Source organism: Anomaloglossus baeobatrachus, chromosome 7 (genome assembly GCF_048569485.1).
Source record: "Anomaloglossus baeobatrachus isolate aAnoBae1 chromosome 7, aAnoBae1.hap1, whole genome shotgun sequence".
Taxonomy (NCBI): Eukaryota; Metazoa; Chordata; class Amphibia; order Anura; family Aromobatidae; genus Anomaloglossus; species Anomaloglossus baeobatrachus.
In genome coordinates, this window is record NC_134359.1 from 26127416 (window position 1) to 26155398 (window position 27983).

At 41.1% G+C, this 27983-nt stretch overlaps 1 protein-coding gene across 5 annotated transcripts in view; it reads right to left on the reverse strand.

The window, feature by feature from the left end:
* Positions 1-27983, reverse strand: part of LRP1B (LDL receptor related protein 1B) — a 2012817-nt gene that overhangs the window by 215356 nt on the left and 1769478 nt on the right. For all 5 annotated transcript variants that reach the window (XM_075317168.1, XM_075317164.1, XM_075317167.1 and 2 more), the window contains exons 61-62: positions 4827-5015; positions 427-575 (exon numbers count right to left, since the gene is read on the reverse strand). In XM_075317168.1, coding sequence (XP_075173283.1) covers positions 427-575; positions 4827-5015 — 338 coding nt within the window. The remainder of the gene's footprint in view (positions 1-426; positions 576-4826; positions 5016-27983) is intronic.

A 27983-nucleotide genomic window follows, 5' to 3' on the forward strand; every position in this document is an offset into this window, starting at 1 on the left:
ACAAGATTATAACTACTATAATACTGCCCCTATGTACAAGAATATAACTACTATAATACTGTCCCCTATGTACAAGAATATAACTACTATAATACTGCCCCTATATACAAGAATATAACTACTATAATACTGCCCCTATGTACAAGAATATAATTACTATAATACTGCCCCGTATATACAAGAATATAACTACTATAATACTGCCCCCTATGTACAAGAATATAACTACTATAATACTGCCCCCTATGTACAAGAATATAACTATTGTAATACTGATATGGAAAGGTTGTTTTTACAGAGTTTGCACATATTTAAAAGAAATTCATGCGTCGATAACAGACAAAACAGTTCCATTCAAGTGAAATAAAAAGTATTCAAAAAGACATAACAATATGTGGCGCCATCTGATTGCGTGTGAGCACTCACCTGGCTGGCGGTACAGTTAGACAGGCATGTTTTATTATCTTCCGCAAGGTAAAAATTAGTGGGGCAGGCACAGGTGTGTGACCGGTGGGGCGATAATAGACATAAGTGACTGCAGTCTCCGTTGTTAATTTTACAAGGGTGGTCAGGCACTACAAAGACAATGGCATAATACATCATATTTCCATGCATATAAAGTTAATTGAATTCTTTAATAAGATGCTTTAAACAGAAGAAGGGACCTAATAAAAAATTACACCAAATGCATTATGACAAGGACATGTATCCAGTCGTTAATAAAACGGCTACTACGATACTGCGATAACACGGAGCTCCTCACGCACTACATAAAAAGCCATTTAGGAAGCCATCCGGCGAGTCGGGTGCATACAGATGAGGATACACCTGCACGCCGCCGACACCGGGAAATGAGAGATTGCGCACAGCGACACCCAGATTTATTCACATTTACACCGTTCATTAAAATGTCAAAATTCCGCAAGAATGTTACTGTTTATTCTACTTTTCCTCTAGAAATATTCAAACTGACAATTTAGCAAACCTGCCTGATAATTTAGTCGCGGATTCGTCAGACAGTATATATTAATTAAAGACTTGTCACCTGCTCTATTTTTATAGATTGGACTATACCGCTATAAGAACACTGCTTATCAATTTATAAACATCTGAAAATATAAACTCTTTAACGGTATACTATGAAAAAAGACCCAAACTTAAAGGGAATTCATCAGCATCTTTTTGCTATGTATCTGAAATAAGAATGCTGTAGGGGCAGAGAGCCTGATTCCAGCGATATATAATTTAATGGACTGCTTTTTGTAGTTTTGTTGAAATCCCTGTTTTCTCTGCTGTAGATGTAACAATGGTCAGAACATTGAGCTCAGTATAACCCCGCCCACACCACCGATTGGCAGTTTCCTGTGTACACTGTCAGCAAACTGCAAATCAGTGGTGGGGGGCGGGATTACACAGGTTAGGCTGACTGGTCCTGCTGATAAAACACTGATTGTATTTAAACTACATCAAGCTTCTTAATATGTGACACATTGCTGGAATCGGTCTCTGCTCCTACATCATCATGCCCTCAGATTAAATAGCTAAAATCTGCTGACAGATTTCCTTTCTGGATCTGGCGGATGCCACATGCAACAGAAGGCCATCTGGCACAATCCAGCGCTAATACAAGTCTATGGGGAATAAAACGGATCCAACGCCGGATCTGTTTTCTCCACAATCTGCCGGATTATGCCCGACGGTGAAAAACGGATGTGTGAAAGCAGCCTAAGACTGAAGCTGTACATTTCTCTTTGTGGTACCCCATGATTACTTGGATTTCTCATAAAATCATTTGGATTTTTAATTGGATTTTGATTTTTTTTTTTTACTTTTTTGTTTTTTTCTTCATTCGTTATATGGATAGGAAATCAATAGAGATGAGCAAATCGATGTGCGGAGGATCAAGTACGAGTCAAATTTACAAAATTTGTGGTTCCACCCGAATGTGAACACATTGTGAGATTCAAATTGTATAGATCGTAAAAAGAAAAATCCCGGGTTTAACAAATCGGGACAGTCAGGATGAGCTGGGTAGAGAACCAGGATTGGTAAATCTAATAAATGTGCCAATTCTGGAGCAGCTGCAGGCTGCTATTTTTAGGCTGGGGAGGCCCCAATAACCATGGGCCTATGTAGCCTGAGAATTCCAGCCTCCAGCTGTTTGCTTTATCTTGGCTGGGTATCAAAATTGGGGGGGGAACCGTACGCAGTTTTTAAAATTCATTTATTTAAATAATTTGAAAAAAGCCACACAGGGTTCCACGTATTTTGATACAAAGCTGAGATAATGCACACAAATTTGCTGCAAATCAAATTTGGTGGGAAAATCTGTGCAATCTGTCAAATTAACATTTTACCTGATCCCATAAGAGCCTTCATTCCGAAAAAGTCTATCAGAGCTTCGTTCCCGGGATGGGGGGAAAGGTATCCAGAAGTTTGTTCCAACTAGTCTGTAAATTGTAACCTACTTTTTTGTGCAAAGGAAAACTAGCAAATATCTCGGACAAGTGCAATGCGAGAAAAAAAAAGGGATTGCACTCAGACCAATGTCATTCAATCAGGCAGTGCAGATCTGTGATTTTTTTTTTATCAGCTGTGCTCAGCCTCAGGCATAAATTGCAGCATGCCAAGAGTAAACGAGTAAACACGTAAATCGGACGCGACTCGACAAGTCTATAGGTGCATGAAAAAAATCGGATGGTAATGTACCTGTAAAAAACGGAAGCCGCTAGGGTGATCCACTTGACCCTAGCGGCATCCGTTTTTTACAGGTACTGTACCATTCTGCAGCACATATCACTGTAATCGGTCCTGTAAATGACTGTAAATGAATAATAGCTGCTGAGAAAAAAACGGATTCCATACAGACTGCACACATATGACAAGTGAGAAAAAAAATCGTCCTACTTTGCTAAATTAAAATCGGACCAATTTTTTTATATACTAGTGTGAGCGTACCCTAAGGGGTACTTTGCACGCTGCGACATCGCTAGCCGATGGTAGCGATGCCGAGCGCGATAGTCCCCACCCCCGTCGCACATGCGATATCTTGTGTTAGCTGCCGTAGCGAACATTATCGCTACGGCAGCTTCACACGCACTCACCTGCCCTGCCACGTCGCTCTGGCCGGCGACCCGCCTCCTTCCTAAGGGGGCGGGTCGTGTGGCATCACAGCAACGTCACACGGCAGGCGGCCAATAGAAGCGAAGGGCGGAGATAAGCGGGACGTAAACATCCCGCCCACCTCCTTCCTTCCGCATAGCCGGTGGACGCAGGTAAGGAGATGTTCCTCGCTCCTGCGGCTTCATACACAGCGATGTGTGCTGCCACAGGAACGAGGAACAACATCGTATCTCCTATTGGTGCGACATTATGAAAATGTCCGACGCTACACAGATCGCCGATTTACGACGCTTTTTCGATCGTCTATCGGCGCATCTAGGCTTTACACATTGCGACGTCGTTACCGACGCCGGATGTGCGTCACTTTCGATTTGACCCTGACGATATCGCAGTAGCGATGTCGCAACGTGCAAAGTACCCCTAAAATGTTGGAAATAGAAGGTGATTTTTACATGATGTCCCGTCTAAAGATATTGGATGGTATAAGGTCTTTGACTTGGTGTTTATCTGTTGCTGTGATGTCACTGCCATCAGTTACATCCCAACGCTGACGTGAGCAGTCACATTATCTTTTCAAACATGTTGGGAAATTTATTTTTAAAAATGTTTAACCAATTTTTAACCAATTTAAATTTATTTTAAATTTATTTATGTTTCCTAGGTTTTTTTCCAAAGAGAAATGTAAGGCCTCCTTCATTCGTCAGTGATTCCGATTCGTATGACGTCTGTTTTCATAGGTTCTGGAATCACGGACATACGCAGACCCATTAAAATCAATGGGTTTGTGCACACATCAGTGGTTTCACAAGGACCGTGTGTCTGTATGGAGCCCAGGCGTATCCGTGTGTTCTGCACGGAGACAAGTCAGTTTTTTCTCCGGTAGCACTGATGTCACACAGATCACATACTATTATGATGCGTGTGACACTTACCGGAGAAAACACGTGTCTTTGAAATCTATACTCTGCTGTCTCCAGCCGCTGTTGTCACTTGCTTCCAGGCCCGCTCATTATACTCATGAATATTCACTGCACTAAGGACCAGAAAGCAGCAGTTCTGGAGACATCAGCACCGCGGACAGCAGCACTGGAGACAGGTGAGTAAAAAGTTCCTGCTCTCCGTGTGCTATCACGGATAGCACACGGTGAACACTATTGTGCCAAAATCACGGCACACGGATACGCCATACGCACCTTCAACACAGCCATGCAAAACATGAATATTTTTCACGGATGTGTGAAATTGGTCTAAGGGAGAGAAATGTATCTCTTTGACTCGGAATGATAAATGTCATCTGTATTCTGAAGTCCAATTTTTTATCTTTGATATTAACAAAAATTCCCAATTACCCTTTCAAAAAAAGCTTCACGTAATTACAAATTATAATGGGCTCCTTCTCTCTTCTCTTAAGGCTCAAGTGCATATTGCAAAGTATTCTTTTTCAAACATTTTTTTAATAATGACTATGTCCCAACACAATATAAATTGTTGAATGAGGCCGGATGTGCGTCACGAATTCCGTGACCCCCAACGACATCTCGTTAGCGATGTCATTGCGTGTAAAGCCCCTTTTAGGGTCACGCTGGCGGTTTAGACTTCACCACCATTAAGTGTACCTCTAAGATAAGGGATAGTGGAGGGTTCCCAGTCTGAAATTCAAATTGGATGCAAAGTGTACAAAGTAAAATTAAAATTCCAATCACCATCAGGCTGTCGATAAGCGTGGTAAACTTCAATATCTGATATGGTATGCCAAGAGTTAAGCAGTAGGGTCTTGTCCGCTCCGGAGGTTTTGTGGGCTCGGCTCAGTGACTTGGTTTTGCCGTCCGTCCAGTAGATGTAGTCTTCAAACAACGTTAATGCTATCACGCCCTGGATCTCTTGGTTGGGTACTGTAATCAGAAATGATAAGATTAATGAGACGGCTGATACAACCGCTACATAACGTCTTACGAGCCATTACGGTGACAGGCTTTCAGGCTGTATGGCTTCTAATATCCAGGCTTAAATGTAAAACCTGATAAGGTTGTGCGCGGCCAACCACTGAGAGGAAAATGACCGGCTTTAGCTAACAAGCACATTACCTGAATTACAACCTACAAAACAAATGGCATGTTAAATATTAAAGAGACACTTAGGGTTTACGTGAAGAAGTCATTACTCTTTTCTTGCCTTATGACTGTGATATGGTAATTGTAATGATACTGCTACAATACAACAACTGGCATTTTCAGGATCTGTATATCGATCTTTCTAAATGTTAAAAATTGCATGCTTTTTTTAATTTTTTTTTTCAAATTAGAACAGATTATATATTGTTTTATTTTGGTATCATTTTCAAAATAAGTTTAAACATTTAGAATCAATTCAAAGAATTGTCTGGTTTAAATTAACTTTATTCCTAATCTTAGCCCATTCTCTAACTGCCAATGTTTTATTGTTGGTCTTTTCCCTGCTTTTTTTCCAGCAATCAAAGCTTTTATTGACATAGCCGTATGAGAGATTATTTCCTTTTTTTGTTGCTGTAGTTTTGATTGACACGATTCATTTTATGAAATATAGTTGTGACGAACTACCACTAGGTGTCACCAGAAGCAACTAGTAACAGGAAAGTCAAACAAACCAGAGGTCAGGAGCCAGGAAGTCATGTATGGAATACAGGGATGAAGCCAAGCCGAGGTCAGAGCGCAAGCCGGAGGTCAGAAGCCAGGAAGTCATGTAAGGTACATGGGGGGAAGTGGAGCCCAGGTCAGAGCACAAGCCAGAGGTCAGAAGCTAGGAAGTCACATAAGGTACACTGGAGGGAAGTGGAGCCAATGTCAGAACACACGCCGGAGGTCAGAAGCTAGGAAGTCACATAAGGTACACTGGGGGAACTGGAGCTGAGGTCAGAGCACACAGCGGAGGTCAGGAGCCGGTGAACAATGTCAGAGTCAGGGACACAAAAGGAGAGGGATAACAACAGGTTAGGGGTAGGAAGACAAGATCAAAGCACAAACGGGAGCCAGAGCAGTTACTGCAGGCAGCAACTACGCATGGTGGCGTTCCGGTTGAGGTTTATTCCTAATGAAGCAGAGCAATCACCCGGAATGAAGCACCTGGAGAGAGGCCACTCCCAACACCAGTGCAGGAACGGAGGACGGGAAACTTCCTGTCCACTGACACTGGAGAGCAGAGCACCATGGATCAGAACCATGACAATAGTAATGAAAAATGGGAAAATTCCTAGTGGGGATGAAATGGTATAAAAAAAAAATTGAAATCTTGTTTTGTTTTCATTGTGCATGTCTCATTGATCTGTGCCCGATGCTATAAAATTGATAAACTTTTTTTAGATTTTAGAAGCTCAAAAAATTGTAGACAAAATTGTGGGTTTGGGTTACCATTTTATTGAATGCTTGACACTTATTTTTGCTCACTTTCTATGCGTGAGGCATTTTTTCATGGTGAGTCGACAATTTTATCTTCCCATTTTGGGGCATAAACAATACTTTATGCACTCATTATGGTATTTTTGCAAAAGGTAGAACAGCCAAAAAATGGAAATTTTGACATTTCTATTTTTTTTCCTTTTACAAAGTTTATTGTATGGGTTAATTAATTTTGTGCTGTATAGTGGTCATGGCTGGACACTGCACATTTGCCCTCTATTCAAATCAGTAGGGGGCGGATTTGCAGTACCCATCCGCGGCTACTATTCCATTGATGGAGCTGTGCTGTGCAGCTCCACAACTGAGTAGTTTCAGCTGGCAGTAGTACCAAGAACAGCGGATTGGCGACAGCACTTGGTATCACGATCCCACTGATTAGACATTCATGGCCTGACCTATGGATACGTCATCAATGTTAAAGTTCCAGACAACCCCTTTGAGAAGTTCAAAAGCAGCAATCTTAGACAACTATGATTGCTGATGATAGATGTAAATGCTAGCTGTAAAACACAGCTGGCATATATTGTGTATAGAGTAGGTCCTTGAGCCCAATCCATGCACTCAAACTCAACATTTGACATATAGTAAGTGAAATAAGTATTGAACACGTCACCAATTTCCTAAGTACCTATATATCTGAAGGGGCTATTGACATGAATTTCTCACCAGATGTTGCAAATAACCAATTCAATCCACACAAGAAAAGAAAACCAATCATAGATGTCCATAAATTAAGTGATGCGTAATAATGAGAAATGACACAGGGAAAAAGTATTGAACACATGAAGAGAGGTGCAAAAAGCCATGGAAAGTCATAACACCAGCTGAAATCTATAAGTATTTAAAAAGCAATCCAGCCATTTAATGAATAATAATATCAGCGGTCTCATTATCAAGGTGCCACACAAGAAACATCTCATGATGGGTAAAATCAGTGAGCTGTTTCTAGACCGTCGCAACATTATCCTTGCAAAACATACTGATAGCATTGGTTGTTATACTGATGGCATTGGTTACAGAAGAGTTTGCGAACTACTACCAAGGACCACCTATGGAGAGCTACAAAAAACCCCTGAAATTAGCAGGTAACGCACTCAGCCTCCATCGCCTGTACCCATGCTCACCACAGAAGACTCCATTGCTGAACAAAAAGCATGGTCATGCTCATTTAAAGTTTGCTCAACAACATTTTAACAAGCCTGTGAAATTCTAGGAGAATATAGTCTGGTCAGATGAGACAAAATTGAACTCTTTGGAGGCCATAATACACACCATGTTTGGAGGCCAAAAGGCAAATCAACCCAAAAACACCAGCAATAGTTTGGAGGTGGGAACATCATGGTGTGCGGCTGTTTTTCAGCATACAACACTGGAAAACATCATGTAATTGAAGGAAGGATGAATGGACAAATGTACAAAGACATTTTTGATAAAAATCTGCTGCCATCTACCAGGATGATGAGGATGAAACACCACCCATTTCAGCAAAACAATGTCCCCAAACACATATCCAAGGAAACTCTCAATTAGTTTCAGAGAAAAAAAATAAAGCTGCTAGAATCACCAAACCGATCACCTGACCTAAATCCAATAAAAAATATATGGAAGGAACGAAAGCTCAGAGTTCATAGAAGGATCCAGGACCTGCAGGATGTAAAGAGTGTTTGTGTAGAAGAATGGACAAAAATTCACCTGAGCAATGCAGGTGACTAGTTTATCCACACAGGAGGCATCTTCAAGTTTCATCACCAACAAAGAATGTTGTACAAAATATTACAGACATTTCAGTAACGTGTTCAATACTTTTTCCCTTTGTCATTTCTCATTATTATACATAACTTAATTTATGGACATCTACGGTTTGAGTTCTTTGATTGTGTGGATTGGATGGGTTGTTACTAGTGATGGACGAACCAGCTGATACCTGGAATCAATGGGTCCACCCAGGTTGAAAAAAACCCAAACCTGGTTACTGCCCACAATTGATCCCAAATACCTGGTAGTACACTGCTTCTCATATAAGTTTATGGGGACCAGAATACAGCACTTTAAAATGGTGTTAAGGGTACTTTACACGCTGCGACATCGCTAGCGATCTCGTTAGCGATGTGAAATTCTAGATCGCAAGCGCGATCTTTTGGGGATCGCACATAGGTCATTTTACGCATGTGCGATCCCGAAAGATCGCACTTGCGATCTAGAATTTCACATCGCTAATGAGATCGCTAGCGATGTCGCAGCGTGTAAAGTACCCTTTAGAATTGATAGGGGGGTTGGTGAAGTTACATTATATTTACCAGTCTCCGTGTTGCTGTAACGCTGCTTCCGGGGCCACTTATTATCCTTCATGCCTATGCACTGCTTCCCCGCCCACTGGCAATCCCCACGTCTCAGATTAATTGCAGTTAGATGCACCCTCACCATATGTGACCGCGTGTTTGACTGCTTTCAATCAGAGGCACTGTCTGCATGTCTATATTGGTGTAAAAATGAATAAATAAAAAAATTGGCGTAAGGTTCCCCCATATTATGATACCCAGCACAGATAAAGCATACAGCTACAGGCTGCAACCCCCAGCCATGCGTTTATCTTGGCTGTGTATCAAGCTAAGAGGGACTGCATAAAAACAAAAAAACAAAACAGTGAGCCGGAGTATGAGATGGTATACATGGAACTTGTGAGACCATGTTCACACAGGCCATAAGACAAAGAGAAACCAAGGGAAAAATTGTGAAAACATACCCTGCTGTAACTAAATAAAAGCATAGTGCATAAAAACATAGGGTACTTAGTAAACACTGTTTTTGATCAAAAAAAGCATAAAGCTATCCCACCAAACGTCAAGGTGTACCCAGTTGGGATAGTACTTACACTCTCTAATATTAAAACCTTACCATGGGTCTAAAATAGGCCTCAATGTGGCTAAGGGCTGAGAGCGACCGGGTCCCAACAGGACACACACAGTCAGGGGGATTCACAGAATGAAATGTCCAGCTCACTAAGAGGGAGGTCCACACCCTATTTGTACTGAATACAATGTTTTTATGTAGTTTTTTTGTATTCAGTACAAATAGGGTGTGGCCCTCCCTCTTAGTGAGCTGGGCATTTCATTCTGTGCATCCCCTGACTGTGTGTCCTGTTGGGACCCGGTCACTCTCAGCCCTTATTTACATTGAGGCTTTTTTTAGACCCATGGTAAGGTTTTAATATTAGAGAGTGTAGGTACTATCCCAACTGGGTACACCTTGGCGTTGGTGGGATAGATTTGCTTTTTTTTATCAAAAACAGTGTTTACTAAGCACCCTATGTTTATATGCACTATGCTTTTATGCTTTTATTTAGTTACAGCAGGGTATGTTTTCACAATTTTTCCCTTGGTTTTTCTGAGAGGGACTGCATGCAGCTTTTTTTTTTTAAAATAAATAAATAAACAATTAAAAAAACAACATGTGGTTCCCCCCATTTTGATACCTAACCATGATAAAGCTCATAGCTAGGGGATGGTATTCTTAGGTGGGGAGACCCAAGGATATTAGGCCCTCCCAGCTTACAAACAAGAGCCTGCAGGTGCCAAGGATTGTCCCATCCATTAGATGTGACAATCCCAGAACTTTACCCGGCTCATCCCGATTGCCCTGGTGCTTTGGCAATTGGGGTAATAAAGAGGATAATGACAGCTCATAGCTACCACTAAGCCCTAGATTAATTAAGGGGAGAGTCTATGAGATCCCCATTTCTAATCTTTAAGCTAAAAGAAATAAACACTAACAGCCAGAACATTTTTATTCGAAATAAAATACAAAGAACCCACCCAATTTTACCCATTAACTAACCCCCAAAATAACCATTTCAGAGGTAATCTACACAAGGTCCCGCAACGATTCCAACTGAGCTACATTATTGAAGACACAGTGCGAGGACATGGAACATGACCGCCCGTTGTGGGTTTCAGGCAGAGACTGAGCCACAGTGATAAGCGGTGACATCACTTAGTTTATTTGCGGTCACAGCTGGAGGATCCCACGGTCCTCCACTTGTCACCGCAGGTAACCTCATTAAACTTTAAGAAATATATTTACTTAGAAAATTGGTGACATGTTCAAAACCTTTTACCCTCTGTACCTTTATGTAACATGTCAGTAAGAAGATACAGGAATTATTTCCATCCCAGCTATTTATGATATATCCACATATTACAATATAAGTCTGATTTGTGTCACTTCTACCTCTGAGACCTAAACCTATCTTAAGAAAACATATCAGTTTCCTGCTATTAAAAAAGGAAAGATTGCAGTGCATGTGTAGTGAGAGTACAGAGCATCCGGTGTGCACCAATCTTTCCACAAACTTCCATGGGAGCGCTCACTTATTTTTAGAGAGTTGGACAGTGAATCATATGTGTGGGTCTCCTGCCTGTGATGCTAGTCACTACAAGCAGTATGAATAGAAAGGTAGTCAGTCAACCCGGGATAATAAGCCAGTAGGCAAAGTATAAGATTCAGTGAGCAGACAGAGACGTGGTCAGAAATAGATCTGAGGTCAGAAGTCGGGAGGTAATGTATAAAGTTCAGGAAGCAGAGACATGGTCAGAAAGAGGTCCGAGGTCAGAAGCCAGGAGGTAATATATAAGGTTCAGGGAGCAGACAGAGACGTGGTCAAGAAGAGGTCAGAGGTCTGAAGCCGGGAGGTAACATATAAGGTTCAGGGAGCAGACAAAGACGTGGTCAGGAAAAGGTCAGAGGTCAGAAGCCGGGAGGTAACATATAGGGTTCAGGGAGCAGAAAGATGTGGTCAGGAAGAGATCCGAGGTCAGAAGCTGGGAGGTAATATATAAGGTTCAAGGAGCAGACAGAGACATGGTCAAGAAGAGGTCAGAAGCCACGAGGTAACATATAAGGTTCAGGGAGCAGATAGAGACGTGGTCCGAGGTCAGATGCCGGGAGGTAATGTATAAAGTTCAGGGAGCAGAGACATGGTCAGAAAGAGGTCCGAGGTCAGAAGCCAGGAGGTAATATATAAGGTTCAGGGAGCAGACAGAGACGTGGTCAAGAAGAGGTCAGCGGTCAGAAGCCAGGAGGTAACATATAAGGTTCAGGGAGCAGAAAGACACGTGGTCAGGAAGAGGTCAGAGTTCAGAAGCTGGGAGGTAACGTATAAGGTTCAGGGAGCAGACAGAGACGTGGTCAAGAAGAGGTCCGAGGTCAGAAGCCAAGATCAGAACACTTACACCAGACAGGGGCTAAGAGCACACTGAGCAAACAGGAAGTACAACTGGTGATGTTCAGAGAGAGCAAGCCCAGTAAAGAAACAGAGCCATCACCAGGAACGAGACGCATCTATGAAGGCACCTCCCAAATCCAGCATGGACCCTAGTGCTGAAAGACAACCTGTCAGCAAGTGCACAAGACACTTAACAGAGCATATTCAAATTCAAAATACTTCGCACAGCGGAGCCGTGACAATAGCATCCCAAATGCAAAATGCTCTGCTGAGCAGAACCGTGACACCACCATGCACAATCATTCTTGCTTAGAAAGGCCACCTCTGAAAAAATACAACTAAAAATCCCTCCATTATTGAATATAGAAATGATTTTTAATAACAGGTACATTACAATGCCAATTGCTTTAACAAGTGTTTTGCAATTTTAAGTATGTATGATAAGAGAATCCCTTTTTTTAAATAGAGAAACACTTTAAAAAACCCAAGTAATCTAAATTATGAAAAAAAGGGAAAAGTTATGAAAAAAACCCCTAATTTTTATTTTTTGTGTGTTAGCCATAAAAATCTCCTCTGTACAATAATTCTACAATTTGCTTTTTGAGGTACAATTTAACGAGGTTTGAACAAGGTAAAACTTTCACTCCCATAAAACAACTTATACGAGACGCCAAAATATCCCTGAGCTTTTATAGTGTATGAATATCATCAACTCATTCCGGACCCACCGCTGTCGTGTCATAATGGAGCACCGCTACAACATAAAAAAGTTTTGCATCATAAAACCTCTTCTAATAATAACAAAACCTCTTGTAAATCTTCAGTTTATAGACTAAGGAATATTTTCTCCTAAGATTGGAAGGAAAAAAAAAGACTTTATTTTCTTGTTTTTTTTTTTAATGGGCTTAAATTCAAAGTCGAAAGTTAATTACGAAAAAGTTTGCAGTAAACCACGGGAATCTTGACGACAAATTAGCATTCTGATGCCAACGTTACTTGTCTAATAACAAGATCTGACTCTCATCCAACAATCTAAATTACTTTTCACCAGTTGACTTGTTATTCACAGATATACCAGGCATATCTGTTTAAGTATTCAAGCCGAAGCTTAAACAGTAGAAAATATATCAATTTAAGAATATGTAACAGTCTGAAAAGCCTCGGTGGGAAATTCTCTCTTTTTTTCTTTTAGTAACTAATCTATTAAAAGAAATATTTTCTTAGTTAAGGAGTTAAGACATATGGAAGGAAAAGTTTGAAGGAAAGGAAGTGGGGAGGAAAACAATGAAGGCTTCTCTTTTTGATTGATGTTCAATGACGTTATAATATGTAGATATTGAGATATTTCAAATACTATTGTGATTAGTAAGAGTTGCTCCCACCATGAAAAGTTATACCCTAAATTTGAATAAGTTGAGGTCCAACAAGCTATCTCCAACAGTCCCATGGAGATTTAATGGAGCAATGAAGAACTCTACCATAACTGAGCATTAGGGGTGCTTCACACATAGCGAGATCGCTACCGAAATCGCTGCTACGTCACGGTTTTGGTGACGCAACAGTTACCTCATTAGCGATCTCGCTGTGTGTGATACTGAGCAGCGATCTGGCCACTGCTGTGAGATCGCTGCTCATTACACACAGCCCTGGTTCGTTTTCTTCAAAGGCGCTCTCCCGCTGTGACACACAGATCGCTGTGTGTGAAAGCGAGAGAGCGACGAAATGAAGCGAGCAGAGAGCAGGAGCCGGCGTCTGGCAGCTGCGGTAAGCTGTAACCAAGATAAACATCGGGTAACAAGGGAAGCCCTTTCCCTGGTTACCTGATATTTACCTTCGTTACCAGCCTCCGCCGCTCTCGCTGTCAGTGCCGGCTCCTGCTCTCTGCACATGTAGCTGCAGTACACATCGGGTTAATTAACCCGATGTGTACTGTAGCTAGGAGAGCAAGGAGCCAGCGCTAAGCAGTGTGCGCGGCTCCCTGCTCTCTGCACATGTAGCTGCAGTACACATCGGGTTAATTAACCCGATGTGTACTGTAGCTAGGAGAGCAAGGAGCCAGCGCTAAGCAGTGTGCGCGGCTCCCTGCTCTCTGCACATGGCACATGTAGCTGCAGTACACATCGGGTTAATTAACCCGATGTGTACTGTAGCTAGGAGAGCAAGGAGCCAGTGCTAAGCAGTGTGCGCGGCTCCCTGCTCTCTGCACATGTAGCGACGTTATGATCACTGCTGCGTCGCTGTGTTTGACAGCTAAGCAGCGATCATAACAGCGACTTACAAGGTCGCTGTTACGTCACAGAAAATGGTGACGTAACAGCGACGTCGTTGTCGCTGTCGCTATGTGTGAACCCAGCCTTATAAAGCCTCGATCTCAGGAATAATGGGTCCCTTTGATCCACTGATTTGGAAGATATCACCTATCCTTTAAATCAATGGCGGTCCATCCGGCTATCTTCAGCGGTCCTATGGAGAATGAACACAATCGTGACTTACTAAATTACACAGGAATGTTCAGATCTTTGATCTTGGGATTGTTGGGGGTCAAATTGGTTGATCCTCTACTAATCTGCAAGGTATCAACTATACTTTGGATAGGTGATAACCTTTAATGATGGGAATAGCTCTTTAATATCAGTGTATTCTTACAGAATAGAATATAGTTTTCATACTGTTTAAGTACAAGGATTTTGTTTTCTTGTGTATTGATAGGAAATTGCTGTAAATTATCTGTTTAGGAACTTCAGAGATGCTCCCATCGTGAAAAGTTATCACCTACCCTTTGAGTTGAGATCCAACCCGCTATCTCCAATAGTCCCAAGTAGAATTAATGGAGAAATGATGGACTCCATTCCAACTGAGCATTTTAGAGCCTCGATCTCAGGATTAATGGGGTTGCTTTGATTAATCATCCAGTGAAATGGTAGATATCACCTATCCTTTAAATAAGTGGAGGACCATCCTTCTATCTTCAGAGGTCCCATGGAGAATGAATACAGTGGTGACTCACTCCATTACAACACAATATTCAGATCTTTCCTCTCGGGATTTTTGAGGGTCAGATTGGTTGATCTTCTACTGATCTGCATGGTGTCACCTCTTTTGAATAGGTTATAACTTTTACCGAATGGAATAGCCCATTAATATCAGTGTATAGAACATCATTTTCCTAATGTTTTATTCAAGAATTTTTTCTTGTGTATTTTATAAGAATTTGTTGTAAATTGTCTTGAAATTTCAGAGTTGCTCCCATCATGGAAAGTTATCACCTATCCTTTGGATAAGTGGAGGTCCAACCAGCTATCTCCAACAGTCCCATGTAAAATTAATGTACCAATGATGGACTTCTTTCCAACTGAGCATTTTAGAGCCTTAATTTCAGTATTGATGGGGCCTTTTGGTCAATCTTCCACTATTTTGGTAGATTTCATGTATCCTTTAAACCAGTGGAGATCCATCCAGCTATCTTCAGAGGTGCCATGGAGAGTGCACGCATTGGTTACTTATTCCATTACAACACAATGTTCAGATATTGGATCTCAGGATTTTTGAGGGTCACATTGGTTGATCCTCTACTGATCTGCAAGGTATCACCTATAATTTGGATAGTTGATAATTTTTAATGAAGAGAATATCCCTTGAGCGAATTCTTATAGAATACCATATACTTTTCATAATATTTAAGTACAAGAATTTTTTAATATTGTGTAATCATAAGAATCCGTTCTAAATTGTTTATTTAGAAACTTTGGAGTTGCTCCCATCATGAAAAGTTATCACCTATCCTTTGGATAAGTGGAGGTCCAACCAGCTATCTCCAACAGTAAAATGTAGAATTAATGGAACAATGATAGACTCCATTCCAACTGAGTATTTTAGAGCTTCAATCTCAGGATTGGTGGGGTTCCTTTGATTAATCCTCCACTGATTTGGAAGATATCGCCTAACCTTTATGTCAGTGGAGATCAATCCGGCTATCTTCAGATGTCCCATGGAAAATGAACACAGTGGTGACTCACAAAATTACATAGGAGTATTCAGATCCTTGATCTTGGGATTGTTGGGGGTCACATTGGTTGATCCTCTACTAATCTGCTAGGTATCAACTATTGGATAGGTGATAACTTTTAATGATGGGAATAGCTCTTTAATATCAGTGTATTCTTATAGAATAGAATAGAATAGAATTTGCACACTGTTTAACTACAAGGATTTAGCTTTCTTTTGTATTTATAAGAATATGTTGTATATTGTCTATTTAGAAACTTCAGAGTTGCTCCCATTATGAAAAGTTATCACCTATCCTTTGGATAAATGGAGATACAACCAGCTATCTCCAACGGTTTCATGGAGAATTAATGGAGCAAAGATGGAGTCCATTCTAACTGAGCATTATAGAGCCTGGATGGGGTCCCTTTGATAAATCTTCCACTGATTTGGAAGATATCACCTATTCTTTAAATCAGTGGAGGTCCATCCGGCTATCTTCAGATGTCCCATGGAGAATGAATGCAGTGGGGATGTAGGGGGGGGTGACCTGAGCCCTTAAAATCTCCCTGAAGACCTGGGTTCATGTGTTGTATGTGTACAACTGAATATATGTCATGTTACTGTGGCACCCTGGACAAGCCAGGGGCCACAGACCACAACACCTACACACCCCACACTCCCAGCAGGCACACCGAAGCCAGAAAAAAACCCTTGTTGCCTTCCTCCAGGGGCTGATGATCACACCAGGGGGTGGGCCAGGCGGTTGGCCCCGCCCACCGAGGAGTTCACAGTCCTGGAGGCGGGAAAAGCAGACAGTCTAGTTTGGACAGTGAAAGTGGAAGGAGGAAAGTGTAGTAGTGGAGCAACTGACTGACAGCGTCCGGGTGTGTGGCCCGGGCGAGACAGCAAGGTTGGCAGACGGTGGTGACCGTCTGCAGGAGTGGCCTATCAGAGTTACCGTGAGGACCGTGGACGGGCGGTGGCCCGGCGGTACCAGACCGGTACACGAAGAGAAGTCACCACCATCTGGCAGGGGCTTTCGGACCCCGGCAAGGCTAGGAGTCGCCGTGAATTTGCCGAATCCATTAGTGAAGGGGACCTCCTGGGTTTCCAAACAGCTAAGTCCCGACAGAAGGCAACAGTCCAACCACCAGAGAGAGACACAACCACCGCCAAGGCAACCGTTTCTCAGGGCCAGAGCCTGCGGGCAAGAAGGGGCCCCTCCAGCCCATATCCAAGCTGGGGAGTGGGTTACCAGTGGGAACCGATCGGAACCAACAACCGTTCATAGGTGCAGGGAAAGGCAGTCACCATCAACCTGCCGGGAGAAACAACACCGCAGCCATCTGTGGGACCCGTCCATCCAGCCGAGTGTTTTACCGAGAACTGTGTCTTCATCATTGGGCTGAGTGAGTACCACCGTGCCGTGCGGCACAGCGCTGCCCCTGCGACCCTGCACCTCCCCAGGCCCCGTAACCCGCCTGCCATCCATCCCTACCCCATCACCGGGCCCCGGGACAACCAACCCCCTACCCAGGGAGGGGAGAACTAACAACAAAGCTGCTTCCTGTCACCGCTCCCGGGATCCCCGTCCAGAGCAGCGGTGGTGTCACTATTATCACCACAACCGTGGGTGGCGTCACGGACAATAATCAAATCCCCCACCATCAATCCCCCTTTTCCCTCACGGGTGAGGAGCGCCTCTCGAGTCCCCGGTATCCGGCCACCGCTCAGCCACCACCGAGCAGCGGCAGCCGAAGCAGCAGCAGCGGCCGGACCCGAGCAGTGGGGGAGCGCGGCGTTCCCTCCTCCACCCGCGACATTACCGGTTGTGGAGCAATTTATGGGAGTAGTATGGGTCATGTCACAGTCCCATCAGCTACCACTAAATGGTGGTGAGCTCCCCCAAGTTTGGCCAGGAGTATCAGATGGAAAGGCATAGTGGTGGCGCTGCCAGGACAACAGAGATTGTCCGGCCCACAGTTGTAGAAAAAAGGAGGAGAGAGAAAGAAGGAGAGGAGTTGGAGTTAGGAGAGGAAGGAGATTAAAGCTATGCAGAGAATGAACAGTTCCTGGGCAACAGAAGTGCACCCCTGCGGCAAGTGGATGGGCAGGAAAAACACGGACACAAAGCATGGGGCCAAGTCCTATGGACCACCACCGTGAATCTAGTGCTGAAGGACTCCTGAAGTGGGGATCAGCCTGGCCATTTTGCCCAAACTTGTAGCGGTAGGTACCGACGATCCTGGAAGCCGCTGGGACTCTGTAGCAGCTGGGTTAAGAGAAGTGATATGGAAATGTGTGTCCTGTCCTCTAAAGAATTAGTGCCTGTCTTACAGAGAAGAAGGTTCTTATAAATCGTTTATCTACAGTAAAGCTGATGTAATAGCAGAAAGTACAGTGTCTGACTGATTTATCGGGACTAGAGCCTGCCACAGAGGTAAAGAAGCCAAAAAGCCCCTGAGAGCATGCACCCTACCAGTTCCAGCATTTACACAACCTGTTTCATGAAGTGCGTCAGTCAGGGACACGACTACAATCCCAGGGCATTGCAGAACCCCTGACCGACCTTTCAGTGACTTACAAAATTGCAACAAAATATTTTTGATTTTTGACTTTGGTACTCTTTTGGCATTAACAGGAAGTGAACAAGAAGTGAACATTTACAGGAATTGAACAGAAAATGAACAGTCACAGGAAGTGAACATTCACAGGGAGTGGACAGGAAGTGAACATTCACAGCAAGTGAACAGGAAATGAAGTCACAGGAAGTGAACATTCACAGGGAGTGAACAGGAAATGAAGTCACAGGAAGTGAACATTCACAGGGAGTGAACAGGAAGTGAACATTAATAGGAAGTGAACAGGAAGTGAACATTCACAGGAAATGAACAGTCACAGGAAGTGAACATTCACAGGGAGTGAACAGGAAGTGAACATTCACAGGAAGTAAAATCATGAAGTCACAGAAAGTGTGTCATGACAGCTGACACCATGCTCCTATGACAACCGACTGGTACCCGATAGCCACAGCCGACGTGTGGGGGGAAACGTGAGTTCACCACGTGAGCCCACATCAAAGACAGGAAAGGAGACCAAGGATGTATATGTACGTCCTAGAACATTAAGGGGTTAAATAAACTATAACAAGTTCACACTTCACCTTTTTATGACTCGCTGTCATAACTCCATATACCAGAATCAAATGCAAAAAATGCAAAAAAAAAAATTAGAAATTTACCCGTCTTTTTTTTCTACAAGCTTTTTACAGTTATTTTCCATTAATTGCACAGTATTATACAACAATATCTACACGGAATGATATTTATTAACTGACATTGTATCTAATGTCACACTTATTCCGAGTTGGAGAAAATACTACTTTAAGTTAGACACATTAGGAAAAAAAATATCATAAAGCCGATATCCATTATGTCAAAATGTGTTATAATTGTTGCTTTCTGTGGAGTTCCTGCTATGTGCGGTGATTATCATCCTAGCTGTCAAGCCTCCTGGAAAAGGCAATATAATTCAATGTTTTACTGGTTGAGCTAGATCCCTATGGTAACCGGCTTTACTTTTCTGCTTTGCCATTAGCTTTTATTGTGTTGTAAACAACAGCTCTTTTCTATTGTTATAAAGTAACAACCCATAAAATACACAACGTCAAATGTGCATAAAAACGTAAAAACGATGGCGGGTGCTTGGCCTAAAACTCATTGATAACTCATGAACAAGAAAAATCGTTGTTGCTTTTTTCCGGTTTTTGGGTTTTTTTTATTGCCTTTCTCTAATTGCTTTTAATACTCAGCAACATAATCTGGAATCGCTTGTATGAATCCGTATCAGCCCGTGCAGAGGTAATTAGTTTGGCTCAGAAATGTAGCAAAATGTTTAGGTATTAGTGCAGAAATCTCAATATGCTTATAGAAAAGAAACTCTATTAAGAACATTGATAGAATCGGAGAAGAAGTTTTAGAATGTAAGATCATTGAGGATTTTTATTTTTATTTATTTTTAGCTTATAGGGCAAAAATAATCTGGAAAAAAATTATCTTGTTTTACTTAACTAAAACTAGATTATTATTATTATTATTATTATTATTATTATTATTATTATTATTATTATTATTTTCAAGTAAAATGGTTAATAGTAGAGTGAGATGTCATATTTTACTGCTTGAGCCAAGATAAGCAGGCGTCACATTGGTGATTGAGTGTAGACAGCTTATAGAGCTGAGCGAGAGAATACGATTCTCTAGGGAGGGTCAATGTGTCCATGGACTGAAGGCTGTTTGCACATTTTTTCTTTTTCGGAAGTTTTGCAGAGGACACTTAAATTCTTCCTAAAAATGCAAAATGCCTCAAAAACTTGGAAGATCTCCTCAGTTTCCTAAAAAAATAAATAAATAAAATACGGCAAAAAGACAAGGAAACTCTTCAATTTCTCCCACACAAATGCAAAACTCATCAAAACTTTGGAGGACCTGCTCAGTTTCCTCTAAAAAAAAATAAAGCAAAAAGACAAACAAACAATTCCTGCAAAAATATGAAGAAATCCTTAAAAACTTGGAGAATCTGCTTAGTTTCCTCTAAAAAATAAAACAAGGCAAAAAGACAAAGAATCTCTTCAATTCCTCCTAAAATATGAAGAACTCCTCAAACACTTGGAAGATCTGCTCAGTTTCCTCTAAAAAATACAGCAAAAAGACAAAGAAACTCTTCAATTCTTCCTAAAAATGCAAAACTCTTCAAAAACTTGGAGGATTTGCTCAGCTTCCTCTTAAAAAAACATGTGAAAAAGACAAAGAAACTCTTAAATTTTTCCTAAAAAAATGCAGAACTTCTCAAAAACTTGAAGGATCCACTCAGTTTCTTCTAAAAAAATAAGGCAAAAAGACAAGGAAACTCTACAATTCCTCCTAAAATATGTAGAACTCCTCAAACACTTGGAAGATCTGCTCTGTTTCCTCTAAAAAAATACAGCAAAAAGATAAGGAAACTCTTCAACTATTCCTAAAAAGAAATACAAAATTCCTCAAAAACTTAGAGGAAGCCAAGCAGAGCCTCCAAAAAAGAAAACATGACAAAATGACAAGGAAACTCTTCAATTTCTCCTCCAATATGCAGAACTCCTCAAAAATTTGGAGGATTCGCTCAGTTTCTTCTAAAAAAAACAAGACAAGGAAACTCTACAATTCATCCTAAAATATGTAGAAATCATCAAAACTTTGGAGGCAGGGTGGATAAAAATCTTGATTTTTTTAAAAAAATCAAAAAAATCAGATTTTTTTGATTTAAATCAGATTTTTTTGATTTAAATCAGATTTTTTAATCAAGTTGTACACAAGCAAAACTTTGTCTTTTTGCAAATCTAATTGTTTTACACAAATAAAAATATTAAAACAGTTGATTATGAAACCTAATAATTTTTATTTGCACTATTAAACACTCAGAATTGAACTACAGAGAGTAAGTACTTTTTAACAATAGCCTATCTCTAACGTTTGAAGTAAGCAAACATCTTCAGTGAATACATCAGTCCTTTAAGCCTACTGTTTATTTAGGACTTTTAATAGGAAAACCAGTTGTCCTGCTTTAGCAGTTCCTAAGCGGTTTCGGACTGTTGTGTGCACAAAACCAAATGAAGAAAACAATCTCTCTACTCCTGCGGATGAAGCCGATGCAGTCAGTAGCTGAGTAGCTAGATTTATTATCTTTGCTGGAAGAACAAGTGATTGCGACTTCCACCAGTCCAGTGGTTTTAGTTCATTAACGACGTTATCTGCAAACATGTATTTTTGAAATGGTGCAGATTCACACTTCAATTTCAGCACAGTTGCCACAATGTCATGGTTAGTATTGGCGAGCCACTCCATTGCAGAGTTGATTTCCGCCTCAGATAATTTTTTCCCTCTGTAGATGGGATGCAAGATATTGGCTAAATAGTGTTCTTCTTTTAATGCTTGGTCCTTGCGGTGCTGTATTGCAACCTTTACATTGTTTGAGAGGTTCAAGAGATCTAGAGAACCTTCTAAATCTTTCCAAACTTCTGTGGCATCAGCTATGGTTGCAGTATCTTTCTGCATTTTATCCAACGCAATCGATATTGGCTTTAACCTTTCCAAAAGGTCCTCGGCATTTCTCTTCACACCAAGATTTAATACTTTGCTTCGTATATTAGCATCAATTTTATCCCGATGTGTTTCGCAAATGGACAGTAATTTTGACCAGTTGTTAATAAACAGTTCCAAGCAGTCAGCCAAGGTATTCCATCTAACATCTTGTGGTAGAACCAACTTCAGTCCTCCCATTTCCTTGTAGGTTGCATGTGCAAAATGATTATTGCGGAAATATTTAACAATTTCTACAACATGTTCCTTGACACCCAAAATATGCAGGTCTTTTGCCAAAAGATGCAACAAATGGGCAGAACAACCGTATGTAATGACATTTGTGTCATCCTGTGCCAGTTCCGCTCGCATTTTTGCCACATTGCTTGCGTTATCAGTAACTAAGCTCCTTACTTTACATCCAAACTGTTCTTGGCATTGGTGAATTGAGTTCTTAGCAATTTCAAGTAAATATTCAGCAGTATGTGAATTTCCAGATGTGTCGATTGTGTCTGTAAGGTAAGTTTCACCATCTTCTGTTGTGACACAAGTGCAAATTATGGGGTCGTTGTGGATGTTGCTCCAACCATCCAAGCTCATGTTGAGAACCTTGTCTTTCAAATATTTTGTACAAGCCGCTCTTTCTATGTCGTATACAGCCTGAAGATGTTTTCCTGAGATATCAAATCTACTTGGTGGTTTGTAGCCTGGTCTAATTCCTTCGATCATTTGTACAAACAATGGGTGCTCAACTAGTCGGAAAGAAGAATTGGTTGCAAATATGAATTTAGCAATTAATTCATCAAAATGTTCTTTCTGGCTCGTCGTAGTCTTTAAGATGAATTTTTCTACACTTTGTTGCACGCAAAGTTTTTTTTTGGGCTGCTTTGTTGAAGTTGTACCCAGATATTGATTGTCACGTGCAGCACAAGCCATATTTGACCCTGAAAGCACAGAAATTAAAAATATAAATCGACTGCGTATTTGAAGAAATATAACGAAAATATTGAAACAAACTTTTTGAACAATGTAATGGTCCTCGTCCTATAAGGGCTGTCTCAAAAGTTATGCTACTCAAGTTTTCCGGTGAGGTTGCTGTAATACTGGTAACTAATATCAGAGCCTCAGCAACTGAAAAAAATTATGTCACAAAAGTTTTAAAAATGTTTTTTTTTTAAAATGGTCAATTTGGCAGACTTCAAAAGTGAATTGCAGCCTACAATAAAAAAAAAATAAGCGTATACACACTTTATTTTTACTTAAAGGACATGTGCACCTTTATTTTTTAAGGTGCAGCCAGTCACAGTGTGCACATGTCCTCCCCCCGCAGCTCTCTTACCTCCGATGTCAGCGCTGCGGGGATCCGTGGCTTCGTTCTGCCCGTCCGCGAGCGCGCCTCCATTCATTTCAATGGAGCGTGCGGCCCACTGACGTCACGCCGCTGGATCACTGCGAGTAGGCCGCAACCGGAGGACGGGAGGCGGACGGTCAAAATGAAGCCACGGATCTCAGCGCTGCGGGGATCGGAGGTAAGAGCACTGCGGGGGGGGGACATGTGCACCTTAAAAAAAATAAAGGTGCACATGTCCTTTAGCGTTAATTTTCTGTGAAATATTGCTTTAACATAAATTTAAATTCTATACTCCAGAACTACCAGTGCTAGAAATTTTTCTTTTCATAGACTTTAACCATCCCAGTAAAATGTCTGTTAAAAAAATAGGTTGTAAATGAATTGCCAGACTTACCACTAGTACTAGGCTCCTGGTGCATAAGAAGCTGTGGGGGTTCATTGACATTAGTTGTATCACTATCGACATCTTCATTTCCCTTCTGGTTGCAGTTTTCATAATGTGATTTCAAACGGCAAACAAGTCCTTGGATATCCTTTTGACAGTATTTGCACTTTGCTCTTGCACCTTTCTTTCCAAGATCTGCTGCTGGCATCTCAACAAAATGAACCCAAATAGGGTCTCTCTTACGACCTGCTGCCATGGCTCACACAGATCACTTATGAAGTTTGATTGTTACTACAGCCTGAGCCAAGCACTGCTGATGTTACTACAGCCTGAGCCAAGTACTGCTGATGTTACTACAGCCTGAGCCAAGCACTGCTGATGTTACTACAGCCTGAGCCAAGTACTGCTGACTATCCAACAAGTTTGGGCATGTCAAGTGAATGCAGGGAAAAAGAAACTAAACCAAAACTGAAACCAAGCTAAAAGTGTGGAATTAAAGGGGCAGTATGAACAAAATGTGGAGGCTATTAATAGTTTATACAATTAAGACATGCTGCTTTTAAACACCTACCTATTGCCATATAGTAAAACAAAAAAGATTTTTACTTACTTTGGGGTCCCCCCCTCACCCTGGCGTTAGATCGTTGCCCCTAGTTTCGTCCGTGTAACTATGGGCGCACATGCACACTGCTCTCACTTCTCATTTTAATCGTGATTTATATTAAAAAAAAAACTTTTGATTTAAATCAGTGATTTAAATCATGATTAAAATCATGATTTAAATCGATCCGATTTAAATAGAAAAAAATCTTTTGATTTAAATCGTGATTTAAATCATGATTTAAATCGGCGTGATTTAAATCAATCCACCCTGTTTGGAGGATCAGTTTCTTTTAAAAAAAAAACCACGGCAGAAAGACAAGTAAAGATTTCAATGCCTTCTAAAATATGCAGAACTCCTCAAAAACTTGGAGGATCTGCTCAGCTTCCTCAAAAAAGTAAAACACGGCAAAAGGACAAGGAAACCCTTCAATTCCTCCTAAAATATGTAGAATTCCTCAAAAACTTAGACTATCTGCTCAGTTTCCTCTTAAAAAAGTCACGTCAAAAAAACAAGGAAACTCTTAAATTTCTCTTAAAAAAATGCAAAACTTCTCAAAAACTTGCAGGATCTGCTAAGTTTCCTCTAAAAAATAAAACACAGCAAAAAGACAAGGAAACACTTCAGTTCCTAATAAAATATGCAGGACTCCTCAAAAACTTGGAGGATCGTCTCAGTTTCCTCTAAAAAAAAAAAAAAAAACCACGGCCAACAGACAAGGAACTCCTCAATATCTCCAAAAAAATGCAAAATTCCTCAAAAACTTGGAGGATCTGCTTGGCTTCCTCTAAAATAGAAAACATGTCAAAATGTCAAGGAAACTCTTCAATTCCTCCTAAAATATGCAGAACCCCTCAAAAGGAATTGACCTGACAAATCTGCACCAAATTTGCAAGGAGAAAATACTCATCGTGTGCACACATCAGGATTCTTATTCCCTTTGCTAAGTCTAAGAAATTCTTCAGGTTTTATGACAAATTTGCTTTGAAAAAATGCATAAAAACAGCCTTACCTCACAAACGTGACAATCTGTATAGATTTCCACGGACACTAAGTAAAGACAATAGAGCCCATGGAAGTCTATCAGAAACCAAGCATGTGCAGTAGCAAGTAGTTGCTATGCATGCTCAGCCACATCCATAGACTTCTATGAGTTTTATTAAAGTCAATGAATCCCATAAATGTCTATGAGAAACCAAGTGAATCCAAAAAATAATTAGTGCCAGGCATGCTCAGCCACATCCATAGACTTCTATGAGCTTTATTAAAGTCAATGAAGCTCATAGAAGACTATGGGAAACCAAGTGTGTGCAATAATAATTAGTACCACGAATTCTCAGACACATCCATAGACTTCTATAAGCTTTATTAAAGTCAATTAAGCCCATAGAAGTCTGTGAAGCCAAGTGTGTTCAATAATAATTAGTACCAGGCATGCTCAGCCACATCCATAGACTTCTATGAGCTTTATTAAAGTCAATGAAGCCCATAGAAGTCTGTGAAACCAAGTGTGAGCAATAATAATTAGTACCAGGCATGCTCAGCCACATCCATAGACTTCTATGAGTTTTATTAAAGTCTATGAATCCCATAAATGTCTATGAGAAACCAAGTGTATCCAAAAAATAATTAGTGCCAGGCATGCTCAGCCACATCCATAGACTTCTATGAGCTTTATTAAAGTCAATGAAGCCCATAGAAGTCTGTGAAACCAAGTGTGAGCAATAATAATTAGTACCAGGCATGCTCAGCCACATCCATAGACTTCTATGAGCTTTATTAAAGTAAATGAAGCCCATAGAAGTCTGTGAAACCAAGTGTGAGCAATAATAAGTAGTACTAGGCATGCTCAGCCACATCCATAGACTTCTATGAGCTTTATTAAAGTCAATGAAGCCCATAGAAGTCTGTGAAACCAAGTGTGAGCAATAATAATTAGTACCAGGCATGCTCAGCCACATCCATAGACTTCTAAGAACTTTATTAAAATCTGTGAAGCCCATGGAAGTCTATGAGAAACCAAGCATGTGCAGTAACAAGAAGTTAATATGCATAATTGGTCATGTCTATAGACTGCAATGTGTCCCATTAAAGTCATCGGAAACCTCAGAAGTCTATGAAAAGTTGTGTTTCTCAGGAAGAAGAGTATATTGCACAATTTTGACCAGGAACAGGTTATACCCGTCTACCAAAGCGGGCGATATAGTCTCTTTTGGTACTGCCATTTTGGTAAAGTAGAAAAATGTATCATAGTCATAAAAATGGGATAAAAGCGCCAGGGCCTCTTGTCTACAGGTGGTCAGGACTATGGTGGTGCAGCCCCAGTAAAGGAGCAAAATTCATATATTCACCAATCTCAAACATTTGGAGGGAGAAGTCTTCTGAGTTTTCAGAGTCACATTCCTCAGATCCCGAGTAACTAAAACTTTTTTTTTCTCAACCCATTCATTACATTGGAAGACGTAGTATTAATGTAGACTCTGACTTTGGCAAAGTCTTGGCAGATGCAACTGTGCTTATTAATCTGTGCTTAAATGTCATTACTCTAACTTTTCCGGATACATAACATTTGTCGGGTCTCAGCAGACTTCGCTCAATTCAGTTAAAACATCTGCTAAAAATGCAAAGCAATTCGGTAAACAGGAAATCCAAAAAGCAGGGGACTTGAAAGCAAAACAATTTTGAGTCCCGTGTGCCCCGGACCGACACATCTCAGCGTTACATCCCTCAATTTACAATGACAGCGGAATGGAAATGAAGATAGAAGAGGATCCTGCAAAATTAAAGTCTCCCGGTTCCCACTCACCCACCGAGTGTGACCAAGAACATCAAGAATGAGACAAGTCAATTCTCGGCATCCAGTATCAAAGATCCCGAATTATTAGATCTCTGTATTACTCGAAAGGTCCCTACTAGTCCCTAGAGATTTTTTTTAATTTACCCCAAATTAACCCAAAATTTCAGTACTAAATCTGCCTCTCTTGGCGAAAAGATGCACAAAAACTATTTTGACAGCATTTTGGTGCAGTTTTCTGCCAGGAGGTGCAAATTTGGTGCTGAAATCTGATGCAGACAGCACAAAATTTTCACCACCTGGCAGAAAATTGCACCGAAACAGCATCACTACCGTTTTTCTGCAGGTTTTTTTGCAGAGAGTTGCAGATTTGGTGCTGAAATTTTTACACCATACTCCTGCATCCAATCTACACCTCCTGGCATAAAATCACATCACTATCGCATCATAAGTGCATGGGGGTTTAATGCGGGGTTTTGGTTTTTTTTGCCAGGAGGTGTAGATTGGATGCAGGAATATGGTGTAGAAATTTCAGCATAACATCACTTCACAATCGCATCAAAATTGCATGGGAGTTTAATGCGGGGGTTTTTTTTTGCCAGGAGGTGTAGATTGGATGGAGGAGTATGGTGTAGAAATGTCAGCATCAAATCTGCATCTCTTGGCAAAAACACTCTTGATTTTCTGTCAAGAGATGCGGTTCTTTGAACTCAGTGACCTCACTTGAGGTGAGGTCACTCAGTTCAATGAGGTCACCTGAGGTCAAGTTACCTGAGGTCATAGGTGGAAATCCATGGGAACCTCCAGCTATGACTGCAAATAACCTGAGTGACATCACTGTTCATCACTGTGGCTCAGTCTCTGCCAGATGATCACACCCGGCAGTCACGTTCTATGGCCATGCACTGTCACTTCAGATTTAGCAGAGCTGGAATCATCGTGGGACCTCATGTGCATTATATCGGACCTGGGTGTTT